General features: G+C 41.9%; 1 protein-coding gene across 3 annotated transcripts in view; it reads right to left on the bottom strand.

Annotated features, from left to right (window-relative positions):
• DHX9 (DExH-box helicase 9) overlaps window positions 1-26,589 on the bottom strand; it is a 48,499-nt gene that overhangs the window by 14,244 nt on the left and 7,666 nt on the right. For 2 of the 3 annotated variants that reach the window (XM_077453126.1, XM_077453127.1), the window contains exons 4-18: window positions 26,326-26,437; window positions 23,563-23,681; window positions 22,708-22,856; window positions 17,316-17,362; window positions 16,002-16,138; window positions 14,456-14,545; window positions 12,502-12,660; window positions 12,267-12,344; window positions 9,891-10,082; window positions 9,271-9,412; window positions 9,068-9,150; window positions 8,461-8,617; window positions 3,076-3,176; window positions 1,447-1,660; window positions 8-102 (exon numbers count right to left, since the gene is read on the bottom strand). In XM_077453126.1, the coding sequence (XP_077309252.1) occupies window positions 8-102; window positions 1,447-1,660; window positions 3,076-3,176; window positions 8,461-8,617; window positions 9,068-9,150; window positions 9,271-9,412; window positions 9,891-10,082; window positions 12,267-12,344; window positions 12,502-12,660; window positions 14,456-14,545; window positions 16,002-16,138; window positions 17,316-17,362; window positions 22,708-22,856; window positions 23,563-23,681; window positions 26,326-26,437 (1,875 nt within the window). Of the gene's footprint in view, window positions 1-7; window positions 103-1,446; window positions 1,661-3,075; window positions 3,177-8,460; window positions 8,618-9,067; window positions 9,151-9,270; window positions 9,413-9,890; window positions 10,083-12,266; window positions 12,345-12,501; window positions 12,661-14,455; window positions 14,546-16,001; window positions 16,139-17,315; window positions 17,363-20,511; window positions 20,574-22,707; window positions 22,857-23,562; window positions 23,682-26,325; window positions 26,438-26,589 lie in introns of those variants that run through there. The other variant, XM_077453128.1, reaches the window with a different exon arrangement.

Raw genomic sequence — 26,589 nt, 5'->3', positions numbered from 1 at the left:
GTTTTACCTTGACTACTCCATCTGGAACAGAATCAAACACTTTCCTCTGCTCTTCTCGTGGAATTTGAGAATGCAGTGGCAAAATCCGGTAACGGTGACTGGCTGAAAAAAGTCAGACGATAAGAATAAGTCATCTAGTGCATGATGGAATCTCCGTATTGACCTGCATTAATATGTGTGAATGCCTAACAGTTTGCGTATGATGAACAAAAACAATCTGCTCAGTGCTTTAAACATAGTTACATAGTTGGTGAGGTTGGAAAAAAAAAAAAAAAAAAAGACAAATCCAACCCATGTATGCGATTATATGTCAGGATTACATTGTATATCCCTGTATGTTGCAGTAGTTCAGGTGCTTATCTAATAGTTTCTTGAAACTATCAATGTCCCCCGCTGAGACCACCGCCTGTGGAAGGGAATTCCACATCCTTGCAGCTCTTACAGTTAAAAAAAAAAAAAAACACACCCCGTAGTTTAAGGTTAAGCCCCTTATCTTCTAATTTTAATAAGTGGCCACGAGTCTTGTTAAACTCCCTTCTGCGAAAAAGTCTTACGCCTATTGTGGGGTCACCAGTACGGTATTTGAATATTGAAATCATATCCCCTCTCAAGCGTCTCTTCTCCAGAGAGAATAAGTTCAGTGCTCGCAACCTTTCCTCATAACCAATATCCTCCAGACCCTTTATTAGCTTTGTTGCCCTTCTTTGTACTCGCTCCGTGGAGAGTTAACAAAAATTATGCAAATCAAAAGACCTGCATTGACCGATACGCCCCATGTTTCATTTACATTAAATGTTTAAATCAACTTCCTTGCAACGTTTCCTACCTGGAGATCCTTCCAGTAACAGGTTTATTAGGTATCTCAGGTGCCTGATCTTGCAAGGCAGGCTGACAATGCTGTATCCAACTGCAAAGCAGTGACTCAGCACGGTCAGCCTGCATCAGAATGATTGTTACTGGCAATACCTCTAGACAGGAAACTGCAACAGATCTCCTCACTCCCCAACACACAAAATACCCCACATCTACAGTAAGACACTGGCAAATGACTGAAAATGAACTTAGGGTTTATACATGTTAAAATACAATTCTAGGCAGCATAGGGTGGTTTAATGAGCTCCAACTTCTACACAAATCACACGAACAGGCTTGCTCAGTATGCATTTATATGCTCTTTACCCATCTGATACAAATCTTGTCTGACAAGTGACAATTACAGTTGACCAGGCAAACCCACCCCAGCTAATAGCAGCCCACCTTTCCCAGATATGCTCAGCCTAGGGCTGTCGAGGAAGTTGTGAAACTTATGTTTACTTTAGGTAGGTGCTTTGTATCAACAATGCTTAACAGCTGTAAACAAGTGAAGTAGACAAGAGAACTCTGCAAGATAAAATGTTAACATATGTATTTCAAGCAAAAAAACTAAATTCAAACAATAAAAATTACCAAAATGTGGGTTCATCTCAAGATGCTTCTGTACTGTGTAAATCAGGTTCCAGCCAGGTAAAAACACCAGAACAGCACCAGGTACGTTTAGAGTTTCAATGTACTTTAGGAGTGCTTCAATTATTTCAATGGGGGTCTCCTTCTCACTCAGCTGTGCCAATGAACGGCGGGTCTCTGGGCCGTAATCAGGACCACATACGAGATTACAATTTGTCTGCAGAAATACAAGCAATGTTTAGAATGGTAGAATTCTGACAAAGATGCACCAGAAGAAAAACAAAATGTCCCACCCAACAACGGAACTTCCGATTTGGCATGTCATTTTTTCCCCCCACATCGCTGGACCCTGGGACAGGCAAGTGCCTGATTATGAAAAGTCAGCAGCTGCAGTATTTGTAGCTGCTGTTTTTTTTATTATTTTTTTTTAAAGCAGAACTCCGCCTTAATGAGTGGATTCCAAAAGAGTAATCTTCCTGGTGCCACTGAGTGTGATAGTCGGCCATCATCCCAGGCTCTATTCCTAATCACCTAGAATTTTGGTCCACATAAGGGTGAGCCCACTCTGGTTTGAGTCTACATTATGTAATACATTTTTAAACAAAAGACCAAAAAGGTGGATGGAGCCACCTTTGATACTGAAATGGTAGTGTGCAGACTTGGGAACTTGAACCCTTAACTCACCAGAGTCCAGGAAAATCTAAAACTGGTAAAGTAATCCTGTCATTAGCAAGGCACGAGGCTTCAATTTATGATAATGCCATTGGCTTAAAAATTTGAAATAAGCAACGCTGCTTCCAAACAATGAGAACGTGCCGATATAAAACACAGGATGCCTTCTGGCACATTTTTTTTTTTTTCACATTTAAAAAGAAGATTGCTATTAATAGTATTAAGAGATTAGCAGCCAGCTAAACAATTCACAAGTAAACTGCATGTGTGGGGAGGGGGTGGTGTGCCTTTTCTCCAATCAGCTTTCTCAGTCTCCCGCAATAATCTCCTCCTAGGAGGGGAATAAGGACCTTTCTAACAAATTCTAACAGAATGTGCACTTTCTAAATAGTATATAAATGTGACTACAGCAGATATGCATGTAAAACTTATATAGGGAGATTTGCTTAATCTCTGTATCATCTAGGCTGTTCACTTCAATTGGTACATGGATGGTTTACATCCACTTAAAAAAAATTCTCATTTTACTACACATAACATAACAGGAGGCAGGTCATGTTTTATATCAGCACTTGACCATTTTTTGGATGCAGCACCGATTTCTAAATTTGTGTGTCTTTTGGACTAAGGGCAGCACAATAAAGCAGCTGCTGGGGTCACTATATGGTTCATAGAGCAGGTACATTATATAGCTTTATGGTTTAACATTTTCTTTGCTGATAGCCCTCTGGATTCAATATTTTGAGTCCCTGGGACAAGCCTGCAGATCTACTGTATACTGTACATACACCCACTTGTTCTTGGTCAGAGTTCAGAATTCTTGAAGCCAAGAAGTCTGCATGACATCAGGGGGCATATAAAATTTAATAAATTGTAAAGTGTAATGTGTATGCACAGCATATTTGCACAATGTGAAGCCAGGACACCATTTGGGTGTGTGCATTGACTATGATCACCTACCTCTTCGTCCTCCCCTCCTTCTTCATCTTTGTCTTTCTTCTTCTTGTCCCTTGGAGGCGGGATGAACTGAGTCATCTGAATACAGTCTTCCAGGTAATAATCTGTCAATAAGACATCAAATTAGATATGGTAAAAGGCCAGACATTTTGACAGTCACACTGTTCTAAAGCAGGGGTCTTCAAGCTTTCTAAACAAAGGGCCAATTTACTGTCCTTCAAAATGGGCCAGACAGTGCCTAGTGGGAGTAAACAATGCCCCATCTTTGTTATTAGGGGGGAAAATGGTTGGTGTCAGGGGGAAGAATAGTGCCCCATCGCTGGTGGCAAGAATAATGCCTCAAGGGCCAGATAAAAGGCAAGTAAATGGACCGCGGTGTATATATATATATATATATATATATATATATATATATATATATATATATATATATATATATATATATATATATATATATATATATATATATAATATTTTAACACACACACACAATCTGACAAAAGTGAGAACACCCCTCACATTTTTGTGAATATTTTATTATATCTTTTTGTGAGACAACACTGAAGAAACGACACTTTGCTACAATGTAAAGTAGTGAGTGTACAGCTTGTATGACAGTATAAATTTGCTGTCCCCTCAAAATAACACAGCCATTAATGTCTAAACCGCTGGCAACAAAAGTGAGTACACCCCCAAGTGAAAATGTCCAAATTGGGCACAATTAACCAACCATTTTCCCTCCCCTGGTGTCATGTGACTCGTTAATGTTACAAGATGTGAATGGGGAGCAGGTGTGTTCATTGCTCTCTCTCTCATACTGGTCACTGGAAGTTCAACACGACACTTCATGGCAAAGAAGTCTGAGGATTTGAAAAAAAAAAAAAAAAAAATGCTGCTCTACATAAAGATGACCTAGGCCAGGCGAACCTTGGCACCCCAGATGCTTTGGAACTACTTCCCATGATTCTCATGCACTCTACGGTGTGGTTGAGCATCATGGGAAATGTAGTTCCAAATCATCTGGGGTGCCAATGTTCACCATCACTGGCCTAGTCTATAAGATTGCCAAGACCCTGAACCTGAGCTGCAGCATGGTGGCCAAGACCATGCAGCAGTTTAACAGGAAAGGTTCAGCTCCATGGTCGAACAAAGATGTTGAGAGCATATGCTTGGCATCATATCCAGAGGTTGTCTTTGGGAAATAGACGTACGAGTGCTGCCTGCATTGCTGAAGAGGTTGAAGGGGTAGGGGGTTAGCCTGTCAGTACTCAGACCATACGCTGCACAATGCATCAAATTGGTCTGCATGGCTGTTGTCTCAGAAGGAAGCTTCTTCTAAAAGAAGATGCACAAAAAAGCCAGCAGTTTGCTGAAGACAAGCAGATTAAGGACATGGGATTACTGGAGCCAAGTCCTGTGGTCTGATGAGATCAAGATAAACTTATTTGGTTCAGATGGTGTCAAGCATCTGTGGCGGCAACCATGTGAGGAGTACAAAGAAAAGTGCGTCTTGCCTACAGTCAAGCATGGTGGTGGGAGTGTCATGGTCTGGGGCTGCATGAGTGCTGCCGGCACTGGGGAGCTACAGTTCATTGAGGGAACCATGAATGCCAACATGCACTGTGACATGCTGAAGCAGAGCATGATCCCCCCCTTCCTTCGGAGACTGGGCCACAGGGAAGTATGCCAACATAACGCTTCCACTGCCTTGCTAAAGAAGCTGAAGGTAAAAGGTGATTGACTGGCCCAGCATGTCTCCAGACCAAAACCTTATGAGCATCCATGGCGCATCTTCAGAACGGAAGGTGGAGGAGCGCAAGGTCTCCAACATCCACCAGCTCCGTGATGTCTGTCATGGAGCAGTGGAAGAAGACTTCCGTGAAGCTCTGGTGAACTCCATGCCCAAGAGGGTTAAAGGGTTTACTCTTTTTCACCTTAATGCATTAAGGTGAAAACACATCCAACAATACCGTGCCCCCCCACCCACCCCATTTTACTTACCTGAGCCCGTTCACCTGCTGCGCTCGCCCCGATCTCCTCTTCGCCGCTCAGCCTGGCTGTTGATTGGCTAGAGTGGATGGATTAAAAGCAGCACAGCCATTGGCTCGCACTGCTGTCAATCACATCCAATGACGCAGCCTGCCAGGGCTGAGTGACAGTGAGCAGCTATAGCCAACAGCTGTATCACGGGAGCGCGCCCGCAAGAACTAACCACCATGCGAGAGAGCTTGCATGAAGGTGCTTAGTTCTTGTGGGGAGGAGCCGAGACAGCCGCCGAAGGACCCCAGAAGACCAGGTTCGGGGCCACTCTGTGGAAAACGAGCTACACAGTGGATGCAAATAGAACATTTTTATTTTTACTAATTACCTTCACAACCCCTTTAACCACTTTCAGACCGGACCATTTTGCTGGTAAATGACCAGAGGTCTTTACACTTTGGCACTGCGCTGCTTTAACTGGTAATTGCGCGGTCATGCAATGTTGTACCCAAACGAAATTTGCGTCCTTTTCTTCCCACAAATAGAGCTTTCTTTTAAAAAGGTATTTGACTGACTCTGCGATTTTTATTTTTTGCGATATAAACGTAAAAAGACCGCAAATTTTGAAAAAAAAAAAATGATATTTTCTAATTTTTGAAAAATCCAATAAACTTAATTTTAGTCATACATTTAGGCCAAAATGTATTCAGCCACATGTCTTTGGTAAAAAAAAAGTCAATAACTGTATATTTATTGGTTTGCGCAAAAGTTGTCACATCTACAAACTAAGGTACGTTTTCTGGAATTTACGCAGCTTTTAGTTTACGACTGCCTATCTCATTTCTTGAGGTGCTAAAATGGCAGGGCAGTACAAAACCCCCCCCAAATGACCCCATTTTGGAAAGTAGACCCCCTAAGGAAATTGATAAGTGGCATGTTGAGCCCATTGAATATTTTATTTTTTTGCCTCAAGCGATTGAATAATGACAAAAAAAAAATTTTTTTTTTTTTACACAAAGTTGTCACTAAATTATATATTGCTCACGCATGCCATGGGCATATGTGAAATGACACCCCAAAATAAATTCTGCTGCTTCTCCTGAGTACGGGGATACCACATGTGTGGGATTTTTTGGGAGCCTAGCCGCGTACGGGGCCCCGAAAGCCAAGAACCGCCTTCAGGTTTTCTAAGGGCGTAAATATTTGACTTCACTCCTCACTACCTATTACAGTTTTGAAGGCCATAAAATGCCAAGATGGCACAAAACCCCCACAAATCACCCCATTTTAGAAAGACACCCCAAGCTATTTGCTGAGAGGCATGTTGAGTCCATGGAATATTTTATATTTTGCCACAAGTTGCGGGAAAATTACAAAACTTTTTTTTTTTTTTTCACAAAGTTGTCACTAAATGATATATTGCTCACGCATGCCATGGGCATATGTGAAATGACACCCCAAAATAAATTCTGCTGCTTCTCCTGAGTACGGGGATACCACATATGTGGGACTTTTTGGGAGCCTAGCAGCGTACGGGGCCCCGAAAACCAAGCACCGCCTTCAGGCTTTCTAAGGGCGTTACAGTTTTGAAGGCCATAAAATGCCAAGATGGCACAAACCCCCCCCAAATGACCCCATTTTGGAAAGTAGACACCCCTAAATTTAGGGGTACACTAGTGAGACTAGGTAATAAATGGCGGGTGCCCTGAAACTATAAAAAAATAACTAACCAACCAGTGTCACCTGTAACAGTTATATGGTGATCACTGGTGAAAGGGTTAACTAGGGGGCAATCAGGGGGCTTTATGCGGTAGTATATGGGGGTCCCTGGCGCTATAAAAAGCTGCGGCAAACCTAAATACCTACCCGCCTAACTAGCGTCACCTGTGACACTAATACAGCGATCAGAAAAACGATCGCTTATTAGGCTGGGTTCACACTGGAGCGATGCGGGAACGCCACAAATCCGCGGCGGGTTCCCCGCATCGTATGCCTCCCGGCGGCAGTTCACACTGCCCTATGCGAACTGCTGGGAGTGTCAGTGAAATGTTAATGACACCCCCAGATCAGTTCACATATCGCAGTGCATCTGCAAACTCGGATCGCATGGTGTGAACACCCATGCGATCCGATTCTGCTGCGGACCAAAAAAAGGGTCCCGTGCGAATTTGCGGCGGGTGCGGCGAATGGCTGAACTCGAATCGCAGAGATCGGATGTGATTTGCACTGCAGTGCGAATCACATCCGTTCTCATAAACCGCTGCAATGTGAACCCAGCCTTAGTGACACTGGCGACGGGGGGTGATCACGGGGTTAAACCTTTATTGGGGGGGGGGGTACCTTAGAACTAAAGGGGGCTAACCCTAACTGCCCTAACAGTTATTACAGTCACAAATGACACCAATGCAAAAAAAAAATAAAAATAAAATAAAAATGCATTGGTGTCACTGTGACTGGGGGGGGCAGGGGTAATTGGGGGGTAAAGGGGGGGGTGTGAGTGTGCCTGGCATGTTCTACTGTGAAGTGTCGTGTTGGTGCAACTCACCGATCCTCTCTCCTCGGTGTCGGAACAAAAAATACCGACACGGAGGAGAGATTACATCACTTCCTCTCCTGTGTTTACATTACAGGAGAGGAAGTGATGTCACGAAGGATTTCCATTCGTCGGGAGCGATCGTGAGGGGGTGGCCATGAATGAATGGCCGCCCCCTCATCCCGGATCGCTCCCGAACGAATACCGACCGCCGCAGGCACCGGGGGGGGGGGGGGGGGGCCCGATTGGGCCCCCCACCCACGGGAAGGCAGGGACGTACAGGTACGCCCATATGCCTGCCCGTGCCATTCTGTCGACGTACATCGTCGTGCGGCGGTCGGCAAGTGGTTAAAGGCAGTGCTGGAAAATAATGGTGGCCACACAAAATATTGACACTTTGGGCCCAATTTGGACATTTTGACTTTGAGGTGTACTCGCTTTTGTTGCCAGCGGTTTAGACATTAATGGCTGTGTGTTGAGTTATTTTGAGGGGACAGCAAATTTACACCATTATACAAGCAGTACACTACTTTACATTGTAGCAAAGTGGCATTTCTCCTAGGTGTCTGATAGCGTATCTCCTGCTTGGGTAGCAGCATCTCTTCAAAGGCTCTACACATACATATAGCTAGCTAATGCACCTTTACAGCTAATCACAAACCAAGACAAAACATCTTAGATCACTTTGGCTTTTGCCAAGTTACCACCCAGTCAAATATATGATCACATATTTACAAACACAATGTCAGAATATATTTATAGCCAATACATTAAGCATGAATGTTCCTATATTTTGAACAGGCTTTACTAAGGGAGATTATGATCATGTAGTCATTTAATTCCAAGTTATTTTTAACATTTTGAAAAAAACATACCTTGGACAGGAAAAGTTCTGCCATACACTTCAATTACAGGACAGTTAAAGAAATATTCACAAAACATGGTTGTGTCTATTGTGGCGGACATAAGGATTACTCTGATCTCAGGAAAAGCTTGAACAACATCTCGGAGTACCACAAGCAGAAAGTCAGTCTGAAAAGATAAAAAAATAATAATTTTATGGAATAAGGGCAATCTTCAAAAAACAACCCACTTTACCTGTAGTCAGCTCTACAACCGTTGTTTCAACTCAAAACATCCAAAAACCAGCGCTAATCTATACAAACTTTAAACCACTCTTATCGTGAAATAAACATAGTCTTAGTAAGGGACCTACAATAATCAAGTTCCATAAAATATTGATACAAATCCAAGAGGATGTCCCCTATATCACCACAATATAAGTCCTGTGTTCTTTTATATAGCTGAAGATTTTCTAAATGAAAGAAAAAACAGGACTTAGACACTGTTTATATCAAGTTAAGTGTATTGTTTGTATATTTTAGTGCTGGTTTTAGGATGTTCACCAGTCTTCAAAAATAGATACTCTATCAATACATTGATAGAGTGCTAGAATGAAACATTTTGGACTGACATACTTACATTAATATCCCGCTCATGGATTTCATCCACAATGACATGACTAATGCCTCTAAGACCAGACTCCAGTTTCCTCAGAAGTACACCTGCCAAGAAAAATAAATTATAAAAAAATTAAAAATATACAATTACACACAGATAACCCCAAAGAATTATCCCAATCAAAAAAATGGGCACTTTTTATTATCGCTAAAACAGATTCTCACCCACAGTGCAGAACATCACACTGGCATGGGGACGAGGCAGCGCAGATTCAAATCGAACACTGTAACCACAGCTTTTACCAACCTCTTCTCCCCTCTCAAAAGAAACCCGCTCAGCCACAGACACTGCACTGATCCTACGAGGCTGAAAAAAAGAAAGTGTAAAAATCACATCAGAAGATAAAAAAAAAAAAAAAAAAAATGTATGTAAAGCCAAATCAGTTTCTTTACTTTTGAATAGAGAAGGGAATTGTTAGGAAACTGGTCAGGTTTGTGTTTGCTGTGTTCAGTCTGGGAGATTTCCCTTCTTATCCCAAAAGGCACATCAGAAAATAGGAGAAAACCTCCCTTAAAACAGGGGATGTCCCCAAAAACAGGTTTGCAATTAAGAGATTAACCCTCAGTTGTTCAGGTGATCAATTTAAAAATGTTGGATTTCCCATCACTTTTTGCACTGAATACAAGAGCACTGTAACCGGAAGGTTGACTCACCCCAAGGGACAAAGGCAACAAAAACCTGAAAGTGCTAACCCTTCCATATTCTTTGCAACCCTAGAAAAAGTTACGCTTCATATATATTTTACATTTTCCACAGTGAAGTTTAGAATAGATATGATTTTTACCTGAGTCACCACAATATTGCACTGGGCAGCTTGGTCATTAAGGATAAACTCATCCAGAATATACTGTGGCACCTGGGTGGTTTTACCACAACCAGTAGCTCCTCGAATGATAACCACCGGGTTATGGCGAACTGCATCCATAATATCATTCTGAAACTTCTTGACAGGCAAAGAATCCCGCTCACTAATCATCTGCAAAATACAAAGGAACAGAACATACCATTTTATTTGTTACAAGAATCAAGCAAACTTAATCGCATGATCATGTATAACGTCTAGAATCCCAAAGCACAATAAAAGCTCTATAATCTCCAGGACAGGAACACATTGTTACATCCCGAGGAAATTCCCGATTGGAACTAAACATGTCAATGCAGCACCCCTCCCGGGGCAGGACTCTATCCACATAGACATATGGATAGGTGAAGTTGTGACCAGAACATCATTAGGATTCCACTTCCTCCCTTCATTGGGAAGATTCAGACAGACCCCCATTCATAACATGGGAGGACAAGACATATTGTAAGCTTTCACATTCATATCTTGACTGCATGTGTTGGATTGAACCCCACCATGTGTATTGACCACTTTGCAATATTGCAATATGTGCTTAATCTGTGGGAGTGAACAGAAGAAAAATCTAAATCAATATTTGGTGCGACTATCCTTTGGCTTTAAACCACCAATTCTTCTAGGTACTGCTTGTGCATAGTTTTTGAATGAACTCAGCAGGTAGGTCGTTCCATACACCTTGGAGAACTAACCACAGGTGTTGTGGATGTAGGCCACCTCAAATCTTTTGGTCTCTTCATGTAATCCCAGACAGACAGACTCCATGTTGTTGAGATCAGGGCTCTGTGGGGGCCCAAACCATCACTTCCAGGACTCCTTGTTTTTTTATACACTGAAGATAGTTCTTAATGACACTTTCTGTATGTTTGGGATAGTTATCCTGCTACATAATACATTTGGGGCCAATCACATGCCTCCCTGATGATATTGCATGACAGATAAGCATCTGCTTGCATTTCCAAACGCAGTGCACTTGTCTGTGCCTAATCGCATGGTACAGTAGTACCATGAGATCCGGTTGCTGTGCATTTTATAATGTAGTGCATGCACTACTTTTGGTGCGATCCAACGCAATTTCAGCCTATTTAAATGAACGGGCTGAAACAGCACTGCACCCGGATCACACATGAATATCACAGGATAGCACTGCCCCGTTCCTGTGCAATTCCTGCTGTTAAACGGCCCAAAGATAACACACGATGCATCTAGTAAAAAAATTTTTTGCCATAATAAAAGAGGAAGTGCGCCGGGACTTACTATTGGATATTATCTGGATCCATGCATTTATCGAGTTTTAAACATCAAAAAAAGGAGAAATGCTAAAAAATTGCCCAGGTGTGCAGATTACCCCATATTTCTGTCAATTTGTCTTGTACAGTTTAGGTATTCACTTATGCATTTCAAGCCTCCATTCCCTGGATTCATGCTAATGTATTCCCTTCTGGATACATGCCCCATAGTATAAAGGATTAGTCTCCCAGGAGACTTTTTAGACAATTGCCTGCTTTATAAAAGGGGGAGGGCAAATTATTATATTTGTAAGGTGAATCTATGTTTTTGATAAACTAATATCTGAGTGTGCATATATTCTCCTTGTCCTCTCTTCAGCGTTTGAGTTAAATTTGCCATTAACCTATTAATTATACAGACACATACATGCTTGGAAGCCACCTTTAGCTAATAGTACTACCTCGGCCCCCCACACTATGATGTAATTCTTTCACCCAGTGGCCCTCAATGGGTAGCGAGTAATCCCCATTAAGGAAGTAGCCCAACTGCTTTGACATTACTAAACCTACACTGCCCCCACATCAGACCTATGACGTTCCTTTAGATCCAGTGCCACCATCGACCAAGCAGACTGTATTATAACACCTTGCTTTAAAGATTCCCCTTATAGAATGCTTCTCTCTTTAGGAAACTATGTTCTGTGATCAAGTAAAAAAGCTTTGATAAATCAGGAAGGTGGTTGATGTATCAAACTAAACTTTTGCTTGCAGCTGCCACAGAACGTTCAACACTTGGGGCTGATGAGCAGGACAAAACAAGATTACAATGCCATCCATTTCAGTTTAGTGCCACACTAGAGGCCAGCACAAGCTGTTACACCTGCTTACAGTTTCCATGTGGCATGTCACGTTTACCAAATTATATAAATGCAAGCTAAAAAAAAAAAAAATGAACACTCGCAACATAACCCACTCAGCTGATTATGCTATAAAAGCTAGCCCCTTACCCACAGTGCTCAATACACAATTAGACTAAACAAAGTAAACGGACTCGAAAGGAAGTCTGAGGACCCACCTGCTGCAAGTCTTTATCTTGCTCAAGCTGGTACAGAAGCTCACTCTTCAAATCTGCGCTGATCTGCTCTTGTGTAGCCTATATAAATAAAAAGCAGTTAAACAGTCAATGCACAAAATGGTACACATTCATGTTTAAATCTTGCAAATGCGAAAAGTCAAATATTTGTAAAATACAAAACAAAGACCATACAATTACCTTAAATATTTCAACGCAAAAGAATAGCAATACTCACAAAAGCCAGAGGACCCTCATCAATGTTACTGCTGGTCCAGGGATTCCAGTTCTCTTGTGGAGGAGACCAGGGTACCACACCACCAAGACTCCGTTGAGAAGGCTCAAAATGCACCAGCTTTCCCAGATTAAGTGACACGGGCTGGCTAGGATCTTCAGGCTATGAATGAACATAGTTTAGAAGGGAGCTTGGTAAAAAACAGTTATAAAGCAATCTTACAAAAAGATGAAAATTTTATTTTCCCTATTAATACCAAGAAAAAAAAAATAAATAATAAAACTTACATGAACAGGTAAATACTAGATATGGAACTGAAGTGGTAAGATAAGAAATCTGAATCTTCGCCCAAACTATCACAACTAACCACTTAAGGACGGAAGGATTTGCCCACTTAATGACCAGGCCATTTTTTGCGATACGGCACCGACACTTTGACAATTGCACAGTTGTGCGACGTTGTACGCAAACAAAATTTATGTATTTTTCCCCACAAATAGAGCTTTCTTTTGGGGGTATTTGATAATCTCTGCTTTTTTATAGTCTGCGCAATAAAAAATGAACAATTTTGAAAAAAATATATAATTTTTTACTTTTTGCTATAATACATATCCCATTTTATTTTTATTTTTTTAAAAACACATTTTTTCATTAGTTTAGGCCAAAATGTATTCCACATATTTTCAAAAAAGGAAAGAAAAAAAAATAAAAATAAAATAATGATCGCAATAAGTGTATATTGATTGGTTTGCACAAAAGTTAGTGGGGAAATAGAGGATATATATTTATGGAATTTTTATTTTACTAGTAATGACGGCATTCAGCGAGACTGCGACATTGCGGTGGACAGATCGGAACTTGACACAGCCATCAGAGCCAAAAATGGCCAATTACTGTATAAAATGTCACTGGCAGGGGAGGCGTTAACACTAGGGGGCGATCAAGGGGTTAAGTGTGCTCCCAGGCAGGTGTTTAACTGTATGGGGGATGGACTGCCTGGACAGAGAGAAAGACAGCTGCTCCCAAATCACTAGGAATAGCAGCTCTCTACTCAGACAGAAAGAGAATCTGTCTGTTTACATTGACAGATCCCCGCTCTGGCTGCCCGTGGAGCAATCGCGGGCGGCCCACAGACATCGCGGCCACTCGCATCGGCTCCAGTGACATCGTGTGCATCGGGCATGCACACCCGCTGAAGCTATTTAGGAGGGCTGCCGTTTAGCTATAGCAATTCGCCCAGGAGAGCCAACATTCCGCCATATGAGGGCGGCTGGTTTGCAAGTAGTTAAACCCCCCCCCCCCGGCTGCATGGGACCTCGCCATGTCATTGGCCCACCACAGCATTCATAGTCATGAAATAGGAAAACTACAACTACTGCTAAGCCATTGTGGCTTACAGCTTGTAGTCCTCATTGAACTACAAGGATGCTGTTGAGCGCTCTAGATCAGGGGTCTCCAAACTATAGCCCTCCAGTTGTTCAGGAACTACAATTCCCATCATGCCTAGTCATGTCTGTGAATGTCAGAGTTTCACAATGCCTCATGGATGTGTAGTCCTGCAACAGTTGGAGTCGTAGTTTGGAGATCCCTGCTCTAGATAGTTCATGGTTGGTTCCCATAATTGTGTAACTGCCTGCTCGTACAGGGTACAAGCAGATCGCTTACACTGACAGTCTGCAGGAGTCCTGTATTGCACCCACGTTTTTACACATTTTACCTGCAAAAAAGATATGCATTTATTAAAAGTAAAACTTATCCTTTAACCCCTACGCTGCCAGGTCAGTATGGCATACGCACCAACAGCACTGCTTGCAGTTGGCCAGGTCTGTACCCTATTCCTCCTGTGCTATAAGCTTGTGGTCGCTTATGGTGTGAGGGCCTGTAATAATGTGCTGTCTCTTTGCCTCAACTTTACAATCTTGAAAGGCAATGCAAGAGAAAAACCCTATCTACTCACTGGGTATGGTAATTCAATGTTCAGTTCCTGAACAACAGCTTGAATTTGCTTTTGAACATCAGGAGAAAGGTTTACTGGATATGGTTCAACCTGCACAAAAGAAAAGTGAACAGCTATGAGAATAGTTGCACAAAAAGAACTACACAAATGCAAGCACATTTCTCACCAATGTAAACTCAAGTGATAACACATCAATTATTGGGCAAAAAAAAAAAAAAAAAAACACGCACTACACTGAGATCGGTCTCTGTTGTCATTGTGAGTAACCACCTCGGGCTAGTGGAATAGTGATTGGATGGATCTCATGGGGGACCACCCACCCTCCTACAGGAGGGTGGGTGGTCCCCCAAAAAAAAATTTACTGCAGATAAGCAAACTGGTGATAATTAGGACCAACTCTGAACTGGTGTACTTTAGGTGCCAGTGCTCAGAATAGGGCAAAGGTGCACTGGGAAGATGTCAGGAACGCTCTTTGATTACCATAATGGACATTTTTTTTGCCAGTAAACTCCTCAGCAGAATACGTGTCCATGCACACATAGGCTGTTATCTGCGTTTTTTGGCTGAAAGACAAATCTGGAACTAATGTGCTTGAAGAGGAATTTTTCAGCTGTAAAAGCACTTTCACAGATAAAAGCTTAAACGCTGAAAAACTTGTCCACGATCATGCAAATTTTACATTTTTAGAGCTGTTTTTGGCTTCAGGCATTTTTTTCTGCAGCTAGTAAACTCCCCAGCAGGTTATCTTATGTATTCATGCACACAGGCTGTTATCAGATTTTTTTTTGTCAGCGGAGCATTTTGGCAGGAAAAAAAACCCAAAACGCTAAACATTATTGCAAAAACACTGAAAAACCTCTCTTTCTACATCTACCGCTACTGGAGTTTTTATAATGTCCAGTGTCCATGAGGCCTAATGCAGGCAGCGGCCAGCGTCCTAAAAACCAGGGACCCAAGCCCCGCCTCATAACAAATACTGTAGCTGCTGACTTTTGATTAAAAGGACACATACCTGTCCAGATATACTGCATATATGTCGGCACCCCTAGCCGATTAGTTCATCGGCTTCGGGTGCAGGTGCCGTCGGGGTCCTTACTAAGGGAAAAAGGAAGTGAAGCCTTGCACGAGTCACGCTGCACTTTCCGAATGGTTCCACTGTAAATTTCATAGATCGCCGCAATCTGTACCCGGGAAGTGTGTACCTGGTTTTGACTGGTATCTGCTCCCCCCTTCCCCCCAAAAAAGTGCCAAATGTGGCAGGAGGGAGAGGGAGGGGTGGTAGCATACAAACAAGCCAAGCTTCTACTTTTGTGTGGAGCTCCTATTTAAGGAAATAGGTCATTAGAAACAAGGACAAAAACCTCCTGGCCCTGAAGTGAAAGGAGGCCAGGGAAGAGTCACTTGGTTGAGGCTGCCTGCCACCTACTACACTACCATGCCTCCATGCTACAATATTATGCATCAATTTCTGACATGTACATGAATTTGATTACTGTCATGTGGAAGCATGACAGAATTTTTAAAAGTATTGATTAGGGAAACTTACAGACTCTCCTTCCTTCTTCTTAGTTTGTCCAGAATAAGCTTCAATGACATTTAAATGATACAGCTGGCGAACAATGGATAGGGCACAGGACTGTGCTGCCAGTTTCTTGTTAGAACCATGTTCACGGGCAGTGATTCCTGTAAGACAAGACAACTACAATAAAACTGTAATAAAATGGCAAATTGAGGTTACGTTACGAACAACGGTGTTGGCTATATAGAAAAAGTGTATTGATGCATGTACAGTTGTGTTCAAAATAGCAGTCCACCATTACTAACGAGATCACCGTTTTGGTATAAATTATATTTCTACATGGCAAATAATTTAATAGTAGGTGTAATAGAGTAAATAGAAAACCAACAGACCCGGCAGTCATGACATGCATGCTGCTGATTCTGTGTAATTGAAAGGAGTGTGTTCAAAACAATAGTGTGGAGTTCAATTAGTGAGGTCAAAGTCTGAAAAAAATAAAAAATATAAAACAGGTGGCCCTTATTTAAAGGGACAAAAGCAGCAAATGCTGGGTTATAGTGCGTTTCTCTGAAAATCTAAGAGAAATAGGACGTTCGAGACATTGTTCAGAAGAACAGCGTACTTTGATTAAAAAGTTGATTGGAGAGGGGAAACATAAAAAGGAGGTTCATAGACCATTAGACTACTCAGCTGAAATGATCCCAAATGCTCTAAACTGCTTGCCGCCCACCCACTGTCAAATGACGGAGGAGCGGTGCGGCTCTCGTTCTCGCAGCTGCATGAAAGATTGCTGATCTCTGTAAAGAGTCGCAGCTGTTTAACCACTTCCCACCCGCCAGTCGTCATATGACATCCTTGACTTTGTGCGGGTATGATGCATGCAGCTACAGGCATCATTCAGATGGATAGCGGCTTTTCAGCCGGCGATTCCCTACACCACAAGAATGACTATAGCGGCTGTTCCGCCGCTTGATCATTCTTACGGGCAGCAAGAGGGGATGTCCTTGAAAGAGAGGCAAGAAAGCGACCCCAAAACACCAGTAAGCGAATAGCCTCTTGATCCCAGACCAACAAAATTAACAAACCAAGAAATACAGAGGAATTGTGGAATGTAGTGCAATCATGCTGGGCTGGAATACCTGTTCACAGGTGACAGAAGTTGGTTGACTCCATACGACACAGATGTGAAGCAGTTCTCAGAAACAGCAATTATACAACTAAATATTAGTTCAGTGATTCATATGAGAGCTAAATCTTCAAGCATTTCTTAGTTTAAACAGTAAATGTTTGCGTTTTAAGAAAAAGAGGGGGAAAAAAAAAAACAAAAAAAAAAACACTTACTTCGTCCAAGCTGTTTAACAAACAGGGTCATTTCTGCTAGAAAGCTCCTGTGAAGACAGATACATTTCACAATTTTGCATACAATAGACATTGTGAGCATTCCCTTAAAGAAGTACTCCGTGAAAGACCAACACTTAACTGCAATATCATTGTGTACTGTTCCAGATTGATGGTAGCTTTGAATATGGAGGGGTTGGGGCAAGGGTGCCTTACAGACACATCAGAGATGTCCACCAAAATCACAGGTAATAAAAGTTTGGGGCCATTTTCACACCTTACTACTTAATTATTCAAGGACAGCAGACAACTATGGCATATTTGAATGCAACTAAATAGTCAAATCACAGGAGGTGCTTCAGCTTAATAAGTTGCACTAAGTGGTGGTGGGGAAGTAAATAGTCAAATCCTAGAGAACAGCCCCCCCAACTTTTAGAGGTGATATCTGAATGATGCCTGCAGTTACAGACATTCAGATATCTTCCTTTTTTAGCCAGCGATTCCCTACACCAGGCATGTCCAAAGTCCGGCCCGCGGGCCAATCACGGCCCGCCTGGTTATTTGGACATGTATATCTTTTGTGGCCCCCGACGATCTCCCAGTGCCAGGGCCACAAATGTTGTATATGCCTTGGAAGGGACAGGGAGGAGGCGGGACCGAGCGCCGTACACACACAGGAGAATTTCCTGTTTACGAGAGGCCTCTGTAATAGGAAGTCCCGTCTCCAGCGCTGCCATTGGATAACTGTTCTGTCCATCAAAGGAGGCGGGACTTTCTATTAAAGAGGCCGCCGTGTAAATAGGAGATTCGCCTTTGGCGCTTGTCAGGGCGTTCCTGGCTATGGCGGGTCTGCAGATGGGCACTAACCATTATTTCGCTTCACAGTTCTTTATTTAAAATTATTTTTTTCCTGAAACTTAACTCTTAAAGTGAAGGTGCGTTTTATATGCCAGTAAATATGGTATATCCAAATAATACGCCCAAGCTCATCTCTTCCCCACACACAGGCACAAAGGCAAGAGAACTCTTGTTGGGCAGTGTATTAGTGCTCGGAAGAACACACTTAGACAGAAATTTTAACGGTTCAAAGAATGTCAGCAAAATGGTCGGCCCTCACGCATGTTCATTTCATCAAATCCGGCCCTCTTTGAAAAGAGTTAGAACACCCCTGCCCTACACCATAAGAATGATCATAGCGGCTATTTAGCCGCTTGGTTATTTTTATGGGTGGCGAGAGGGGGTGGCGTTGCTTCTCCGGGCTCGCCGCTGCCTTTGGCGAACCGCAGAAGGGATCCGAAGCTGACCAGAGATTTCCGGCAGACCAGATGGTCCCCGGAGTCTGATTGTTCGGAGGGCGAGCACAATGTTATCACATTCTGCTCAGCCTCTGCATTCGAAAAAATGGCGCCACCTCGGCTGGAAAGCTGAGGTTTTTTTTCCCCCCTTATATTTCTGACTTTCCAGCCTAGGTGGTTAGACTGTAAAGGAGGACGCGTCTTAATTCCTATTACAAGTAATGTTTACATTCCTTATAAAAGGAATAAAAGTGATTAAAAAAAAGTCAAACTAGAAAAAGTATAATAAAAAAAAAAAAAATTGAAGTGCCCCTGTCCCGTGTGCTCACATGCAGAAGCGAAAGCATAGGCAAGTCGCGCCCACATATGTAAACAGTGTTCAAATCGCATGAGGTATCACCGCAAAGGTTAGAGCGAGCAATACATTTTAGCCCTAGACCTCCTCTAACTCAAAACACGCAACCAGTTAAAAAAAATAAATAATAAAAAAAATTATATATATATATATATATATATATATATATATATATATATATATATATATATATATATATATATATATATATATATATATATATATATATATATTTCAAGTGACTAAGGGAATTTTTAAGTACCGAAGTTTGGCACCATTCCACAAGCGTGTGCAATTTTCAAGGGTGACATGTTAGGCATCTATTTACTCAAAAAAAATTCTGCGCAAATACCATGCGAGATAAGTTGCAACGACTGCCATTTTATTCTCTAGGGTCTCTTCTAAAAATAATAAAAAAAAAAGTAATGTTTGGGGGTTCTCTGTGGGTTTTTTAGTAAAAAATAAATAGATTTTTACATGTAGGAGAGAAATAGCAGAATTGGCCTGCTAGGCAAGTGGTTAAAGAGACTTACCAACTTAACACAGAAAATCATGTATTTTAAACGTTACTTGAAGTGTTTTCGGTTTCCAAAAACAATTTAACCACTTTCTAGGAAATCTGATTATTCCAGGAAAGACCATTCCTTAACATTACCAGAGCCTCCTTCAACCTTATAAAAAAAACTCTGGAAGATTTATTTGTCTGTGCTGGCCCTGCCCACCTACCCCAAACTTATGTAGCATCCAGTGGAAGGAGCAAAACTGAATACTATCGAGTCACTTGAGTGACATCCAAGTCTGCTGACATCACATCTAAGATGGCAGAACCCAGCAGCAGTTTTAGGGCTTTTGGATGTCTACACAAGGGAGGTTTTTACAGATGAAAAACATGCATAAAATAAGTGTATAAAATCTTACATACAGCTTTTTTATTTAAATGAATGGTCAGGCAACCGAGTCTCTAATATCTAGTGGGTGGTTTAAAACTTCAAACAATACACAAAAGCAGTGCATTCTACCTTATTAAATGTGGAAGTTTGAACAATTGTAAAAGACATTAACATAGCAAATAATTTCAAAGAAATCTCAAAAAGGTAAAGGGACAAGAGAGTAGTTTGGCCAACTACATTTTAACATCTCAGTGCCACCCAGGCTTTTAAGAGGTTTATGACACCGGGAGGCAGTGCCGTGATTGGGAGTTTTTGGATCACATGACAGCCAATTGCAAAGAGTGATCAGGATGTTTCGGTCAGACAGCAGTAACTGTGCCAGGAAAGTGCATGCTCTCAGGCACAGGTGTATGGACAGCCATTCACGCAAATATTCGCCCCCCTTGGTACCAAGGATCAGGCGCTGAGAGGCCACATATTTGCATACATCTGGCCCCAAGGGGTAAAAAGAAAGCCATCACTTACCCCTACAAAATACATAGCTAAAAATGCATTTAACAATCACGTTAAGACCATTCAACCACTCACATGCCATGTTAGTGACAATTTCTTAGCTTTCCACAGAACAAGCACATGACCCAAGCAAAAGTGGCACTGACCTGCAAGTCTTTCCCTAGCGGTCTGCGGTGCCTGTGTGTTTCTCAGCCGACCTTTTGTTCACCTAAAGAGAGTGACACCAGGAATCAGCAATCGTTAATTTCACATGGGATTTACTTAGTCCAGCCTAAGCGTCAGCCCATGTTTGAAGGAAAAAAAAAAGAAGCAGATTCCGGATGTCACCCTTGTTTTGGATTATGTATTTAGTACATGCTTTTCAGCACAAATTTGCATAAGATTATAAAAAATGGTTCCTTAAAATGATTGCGTTGTCATTTTAAACAAATCAAGTCTTGGAAATAAACCTAAAATTCATTCATAAGATCACTGCACACAAAATTGTGTTGTACGAGTTTTACTAGGAGTAAGTAAAATACTCTCTGTAATACTCTGTTACGCCGGCAGGCTGAGAAACACGCAAGCCCTTTGAGGATATCTGGCTGGGAGATTCATAAGATAATCTGATAGAAAATATGAACAGGGGTACTTCTTAGCCTGTTTGACCGGCAATTTCCATGGTGCTGCACATTTGATCTGAGATATCACACCAGCCATTTGATAGCCAGTTCAGATGAAAGCCGACATAAGCACACTAGTAACTGACACTTATAACCAGAGGCATGCCTTGAATGAAACAGTAAGGGAAAACCGTTAAATTGGTGGGTTTAGTTCCACTATAAAGTTATTGAAAAGGTTTTTTTTTGTTGGTTATACTTAACTGCTCTGTGCAAGGATTTGCAGAGCGACCCTCCTTTTCTGGGGTGTCCCGGCAGCGCTCCTGCCGCCTCCTCTTCATCATCGGTTGCCCTCACTGAGAGACGCTTTCCATGGGAGTGTGCCTGCATGGGTGCCCCCGAGTCTTGCTGCTGCGTCCATTGACACAGACAGCAGGACTCCTGCCCGGCGTTACTGGATTTGATTGACAGAAATGGGAGCCAATGGCTCCTGGTGCTATCAATCTATCCAATGAGGACCCGAAGCTGCTGCTGGAACAACCGGTTCAGGTAAGAAAAAGGGGGCATCTGCAGAGCAGAAGGTTTTTCATCTTAATGCATTAGGTGAAAAACCTTGAGGGCTTACAAATCCTTTAAGGCCTTGTTCACACCATGTGCAAAAACGCAGGTTTTTCTGTATGCATGCTGCAAGGCCAAAACAAATAAAAATAAATTGTTCTTTTAGGTGTCCTGTTCACACCACAATACTAGTATTTAGTGCAGATTTTTTCTGCACATAATTCTGCAAACTGTATGCAGCTTTCTGGTTGGGGAAAGAAAAAAAAAAAACTGACATGACATCAATATTGTGGTATGAACATGGCAGAAGATACAGTGAGGGCACAGGGTGTGATGTCTAAACATATTGGAAAAAAAAAAAAACACCCAAGGGATGCATTAACAATGGAATCTAACAATTCCCCAAAGTCCCTAAAAAGGCAACTCTTACCAACTAAGGGGGGAGGGGGTTGCAATATCCTCTTCCTATAAGAAAAATCAGCTCATAAGTGAAAAAAGGAAAAAAAAAAAAAAAAAAAAAAAAAGTGCCAAAATCCCAGCAGTAGTTTTTTTTTGTAGTTTTAAACTCTGAACTACTAAAATATAATGGTTGAGCACAGGTATGCATTCGCCACTTAATTGTATAAACAAATTATGATCCTGAGTGAAGGCACTCCTCTGGGTTGGCCCGGCTTTAAGAGCCGGTTAAGGAGAAGATAGCGTTAATACTATTATCGCTACTCAGTTGGAGTGCTCTGTATGGATAGTGGCTCACAAGTTACATGGCTAGACAGAGGCCTATGCCTTGAAGGCATAAACACCACAAAAGGATATGATGGGTAACATTGTTGGCCCTACACAGCCTTTGCAATGAAAAAATGTCTTATTGCACATGCATACTACTGCCACATTTATTCATATGGGTGAGCAACACTCATGGTGGGCCTATGGCCATTCAGCAGACAGAAGCTCACTCATAGGAAAGTATAGGTCCAGTAGGGAGATATTCCTTGCAAAGGCTGTGTGATACTGTGTAGGGCTGCACAGTAGTGAAGAGCACAAGAAAGGGAACTAGTATATTTCACCAGATGCAGTAAAAGGCAGACCTATTTAAGCGTCTGAAAATGTAATGAAGAAAACTGTGCTAACCATTACAGATTTATCATATGAAACATGGTGGGAAGAGAAAAAACAAAACACACAAACCTGTTGTGGTCAGGCCCCACTTGTGAGTACTTGTAGTCTGCTTGTGTCTTTTCTTTCTGAAAGAACTGATTGAGACGTGCTTTAGCATTCTCAAGGGTCCAGTTACCATGAAGACCAGCATTCAAGTCCACTTCCTCAGACTCCAGAGTCTAAACACAATGGGGACAACAATAGCCATTAAAACAATACTGTATAAAAAGATGCACTGTAGTTTTAAAGCCAAGCTACAAAACATACCTGATAACATCACCCAGATATAAATGAACCAAATAGGCTGTTGAATAATACCCCTTTCACACTGGGGTCGCTACGAGTTAGCAGTAAAGCTCCGTAATTTTTCTGACGCTAGCTGGATGCTTTTAGCACCCGCCAGTGGTGTATACATGGCTCCTACAAGATGCTGCTTGCAGGACTTTTTTCCTATCCTGCAAGTGCACCGCCCCAGTGTGAAAGCATTCCGGTTTTAACATTGGGGTGGCATAGGAGGCATTTTTCAGGCACTAAAGCACAAACAAAAAAAAAAAATACACACCCCTTCAGTGTGAAAGGGGTCCTAAAGTTCATTGACCATACCTTACATGCAACCAAGTTTGTCGTCTTTATAAACATGGCCAACACACATTCATTTTCTAACCTGCCCATTTAAAAATTATTAAAATAGGGAGCCCTCTGCAGAGCTGTAAAAACTCAAAATGATTGACTTGGCAGTTCTGGTAGACTTAGAACTGTGCAAACAACGAAGACTAATGCAACAAGTGATAACTTTGGGCAGACATTAAGTTAACCCTACAATACATATGCTCAAGCCATATTCTGCTATAGGATTTCTCCCATGGTGCCTTTCACACAACATACTGCTTTAGCTTCCTGCTCATCTCTCTTGGAATAATAATCCTGTAGATTGGCTCCACGCTCCCAGCTTGCGCCACCAGTAAGAGGGCCATATCCCGGCGTACTTGAAGCAAAGGGTGCATCTATTTAAAAAAAAAAAAAAAAAAAAAAAAAGGAACATTTAGTGTGAGATATAACGTTTGTTTTTAGTGAAAAAAAATTAAAATTTACACAGCCTAGTGAGAGAACTCAACGTTACCTCACAAACTAATATATGCGCTAATACAATCTTTAACTACTTCACCTCTGGAAGGTTTACCATTATACATGATCAGGCACTGGATTACTTTAAATGACAATTGCGCGGCTGAGTGACAACGTACCCAAATATGCACTTCTTTTCTCCCCCACAAATAGAGCTTTCCTATTGAGGCATTTAATTACCTCAGTTTTTTTTTGCACTATAAAACTAACAGGTTTTGATTAAAAACAAAAAGCCAATAAGTGTATATTAATTGTAGATGCTATAACTTTTCCGCAAACCAAACTAATGGACATTTCTTTATTCTTTTTTCCTAGCAATGGCGGCGATAAGCGACTCAGAGCAGGACGGCGGTATTGCGGTGGACAAATCTGACACCTGTCACTTCTTGTAGTTCCTTTCAGATTACCACACCTGAGGAAGGCAGCATCCACCTAGTTCTGGATACCATATATACCTTTCACACCACCATCTGTTAATCCTCACCTTGGAAGACCTATTAGCATTGGAAGTGACTTTTTTGTATGCACTGTCACTGTACTAATGACAAATACTGTGAACGGGTGAAAGTGCTTGTAAAGTCAGAAGATTATTATCTTAATGCATTCTAGAGTTCATCCGGGACTCCCCTCATTGGCTGAGACAGTAGCGCTGTGCCATTGGCTCCCACTGCTGTCAGACAGCCAATGAGAATAGAAAGGGGGCAGGGCTGGGCCGCAGCTCCATGTCTGAATGGACACAGGGAGCTGTGGCTAGGGTGCCCTCAACAGGAGGGAGGGGCCAGACGAGGCAAAGAGGGACCCGAGAATAAGAATCTGGGTTAACAGTGCCCATGTTGCGGTGCTTTTCAGATGCTTCAGAAGCGCTGCCCATTCATTTCAGAGCAGGGGCTGTTTAGAAGTGCTGTATACAGCGCTCCTGAACTGCCCCAAAGATGCCGTTAGCAGGACTTTTCCTAACGTCCTGCAAGTGCACTGCCCCAGTGTGAAAGCCCTCGGGCTTTCACGCTGGGGAGGCATTTTACAGGCGCTATATTTAGCACTAAAATGCCTAAAAAAACAGTGTGAAAGTACCCTTAAGGTATTTATTGCTTGTGAAAGAAGTGTGCCTCACCACAAAGCAAATACTAACCAGCCACTAGTGTAACATTACCACCACCATGCCACTAACATTACATCCCCAATTCTTGCAGACACTGCTTTGTTCAGCTCTGGAAGGTTTTACCCCATTCATGACCGGCCCATTTTGTTGCGCGCACGCACACACACACACACACACACACACACACACACCTTTTTTTCCTCACACAAACAGAACCTTCTTTTGGTGGCATTTAATCTCCTCTGGGGTTTTTTACTATACAAAACAAAAAATTATTGATTTTGTTTTTTTCTTACTTTCTGCTATAAAACACAAGAAAAAAAAAATTCTAATCTATTTAGTACATTTCTCAATAAGTGTGCATTGATTGTAGGCGATATAACTTACACACAAACCAAACGATATATACTGGAATTGATTTGTTTTATAGTAGTAATGGCAGTGATCAGCAACTTCAAACAGGACTGCGAAAGTACGGCAGGCAATCTGACACTGACGGGAACCAACTGCCCCTGACATCACCGGTAACATTATTACAGTGATCAGTGCGAACATGCACTGTCACACTAATGAAATTGGGCAGGAAGGAGGTTATCCAGGGCAAGTAAAGGGTTAAATGTGTGCCTAAGGTATGCTGCCTTTATTGGTAATCTAGTTTTTATTTCCCGATTAGCAGGGAATAAAAACCCACACACCACAATGGGATCCCGTCACTGACCACAGTTCTGCGTTGTTTACACTCAGAGCTGTGTTCTGGGAAGAACAGAGTCGATCATTGGCTGGAACCAGGTGATCGGCATGTGCTGTGACGAATCACAGCACTGCTGGGCCAGCATGCATGCCCCCTACTCGGGAAAGCAGAACCACGTTTATATGATTCTGCAAAGCCAGCCCACAGTGTAGCATTAAAGCTACGGTGCACAGATGGCAACTGATTAACAGATCACAAAGCAGCCATGCATCGATAAGTTTTAATGTGCACAACTGGTTCTCAATCACATACGCTCGGGGAGTTATTACAACAAAACTTGCCCCTGTCCAGCTGTATACAGATTCTCTGTTCTGAACTAAAAGCTTTAAACAAAATGTACTACTCTGACAGTTTGTGTCACTGCCATAAAGATTAATCTGCACCTTGCTGTTCAACTCTAAACCAAATGTACACAACTGTATGCATCAGAACACACCCCAGTCCCATCTTTATTTTATACAGCTACATATATCGGTTATAGAAAGTCCAGCAGTAGCTGCTAACTTTCATGTCTCTTACCAAAATACTGCGTGATTAAACATTTGCTTTTAAAATGAAGGAAGGATGTATAAAAGTAATAGAAGCTCTAGTTATAAATGTGTAAACATTGCTAAAAATGTAAAAAACATAATAGATTAAAAAGTTTTACAGTTTCCACTCTAATAAGACTTACTGGCAGTTTCACTTTTTAGTTGCAAGTGAGGTGGTAGTGGACCTCCAATAGGGCCATCCGCTTCCTCTGATTTTACAGGCTGAAATCCATCTGTAGCAACTTCCAGGCTAACCTGCAATGAACACATTCAAAGAATGACTTGTAATGTTACTACTACACATCTTTCATGGCACATTCATCTGCATGCTTCCTGAAGTGCTGGGTCAAGACCAGATGGATTTCACAAATCCACTGCTCATCTATATTACAGTAGCCAAGGCTGCT

The sequence above is a fragment of the Lithobates pipiens genome, unplaced genomic scaffold, assembly GCF_037356315.1.
Source record: "Lithobates pipiens isolate NorthernLeopardFrog02 unplaced genomic scaffold, aLitPip1_a1.2 Scaffold_23, whole genome shotgun sequence".
NCBI classification, from domain to species: Eukaryota; Metazoa; Chordata; class Amphibia; order Anura; family Ranidae; genus Lithobates; species Lithobates pipiens.
Note: the sequence above shows the minus strand (reverse complement) of the source record. Positions and strands in the feature narration are given on the sequence as shown.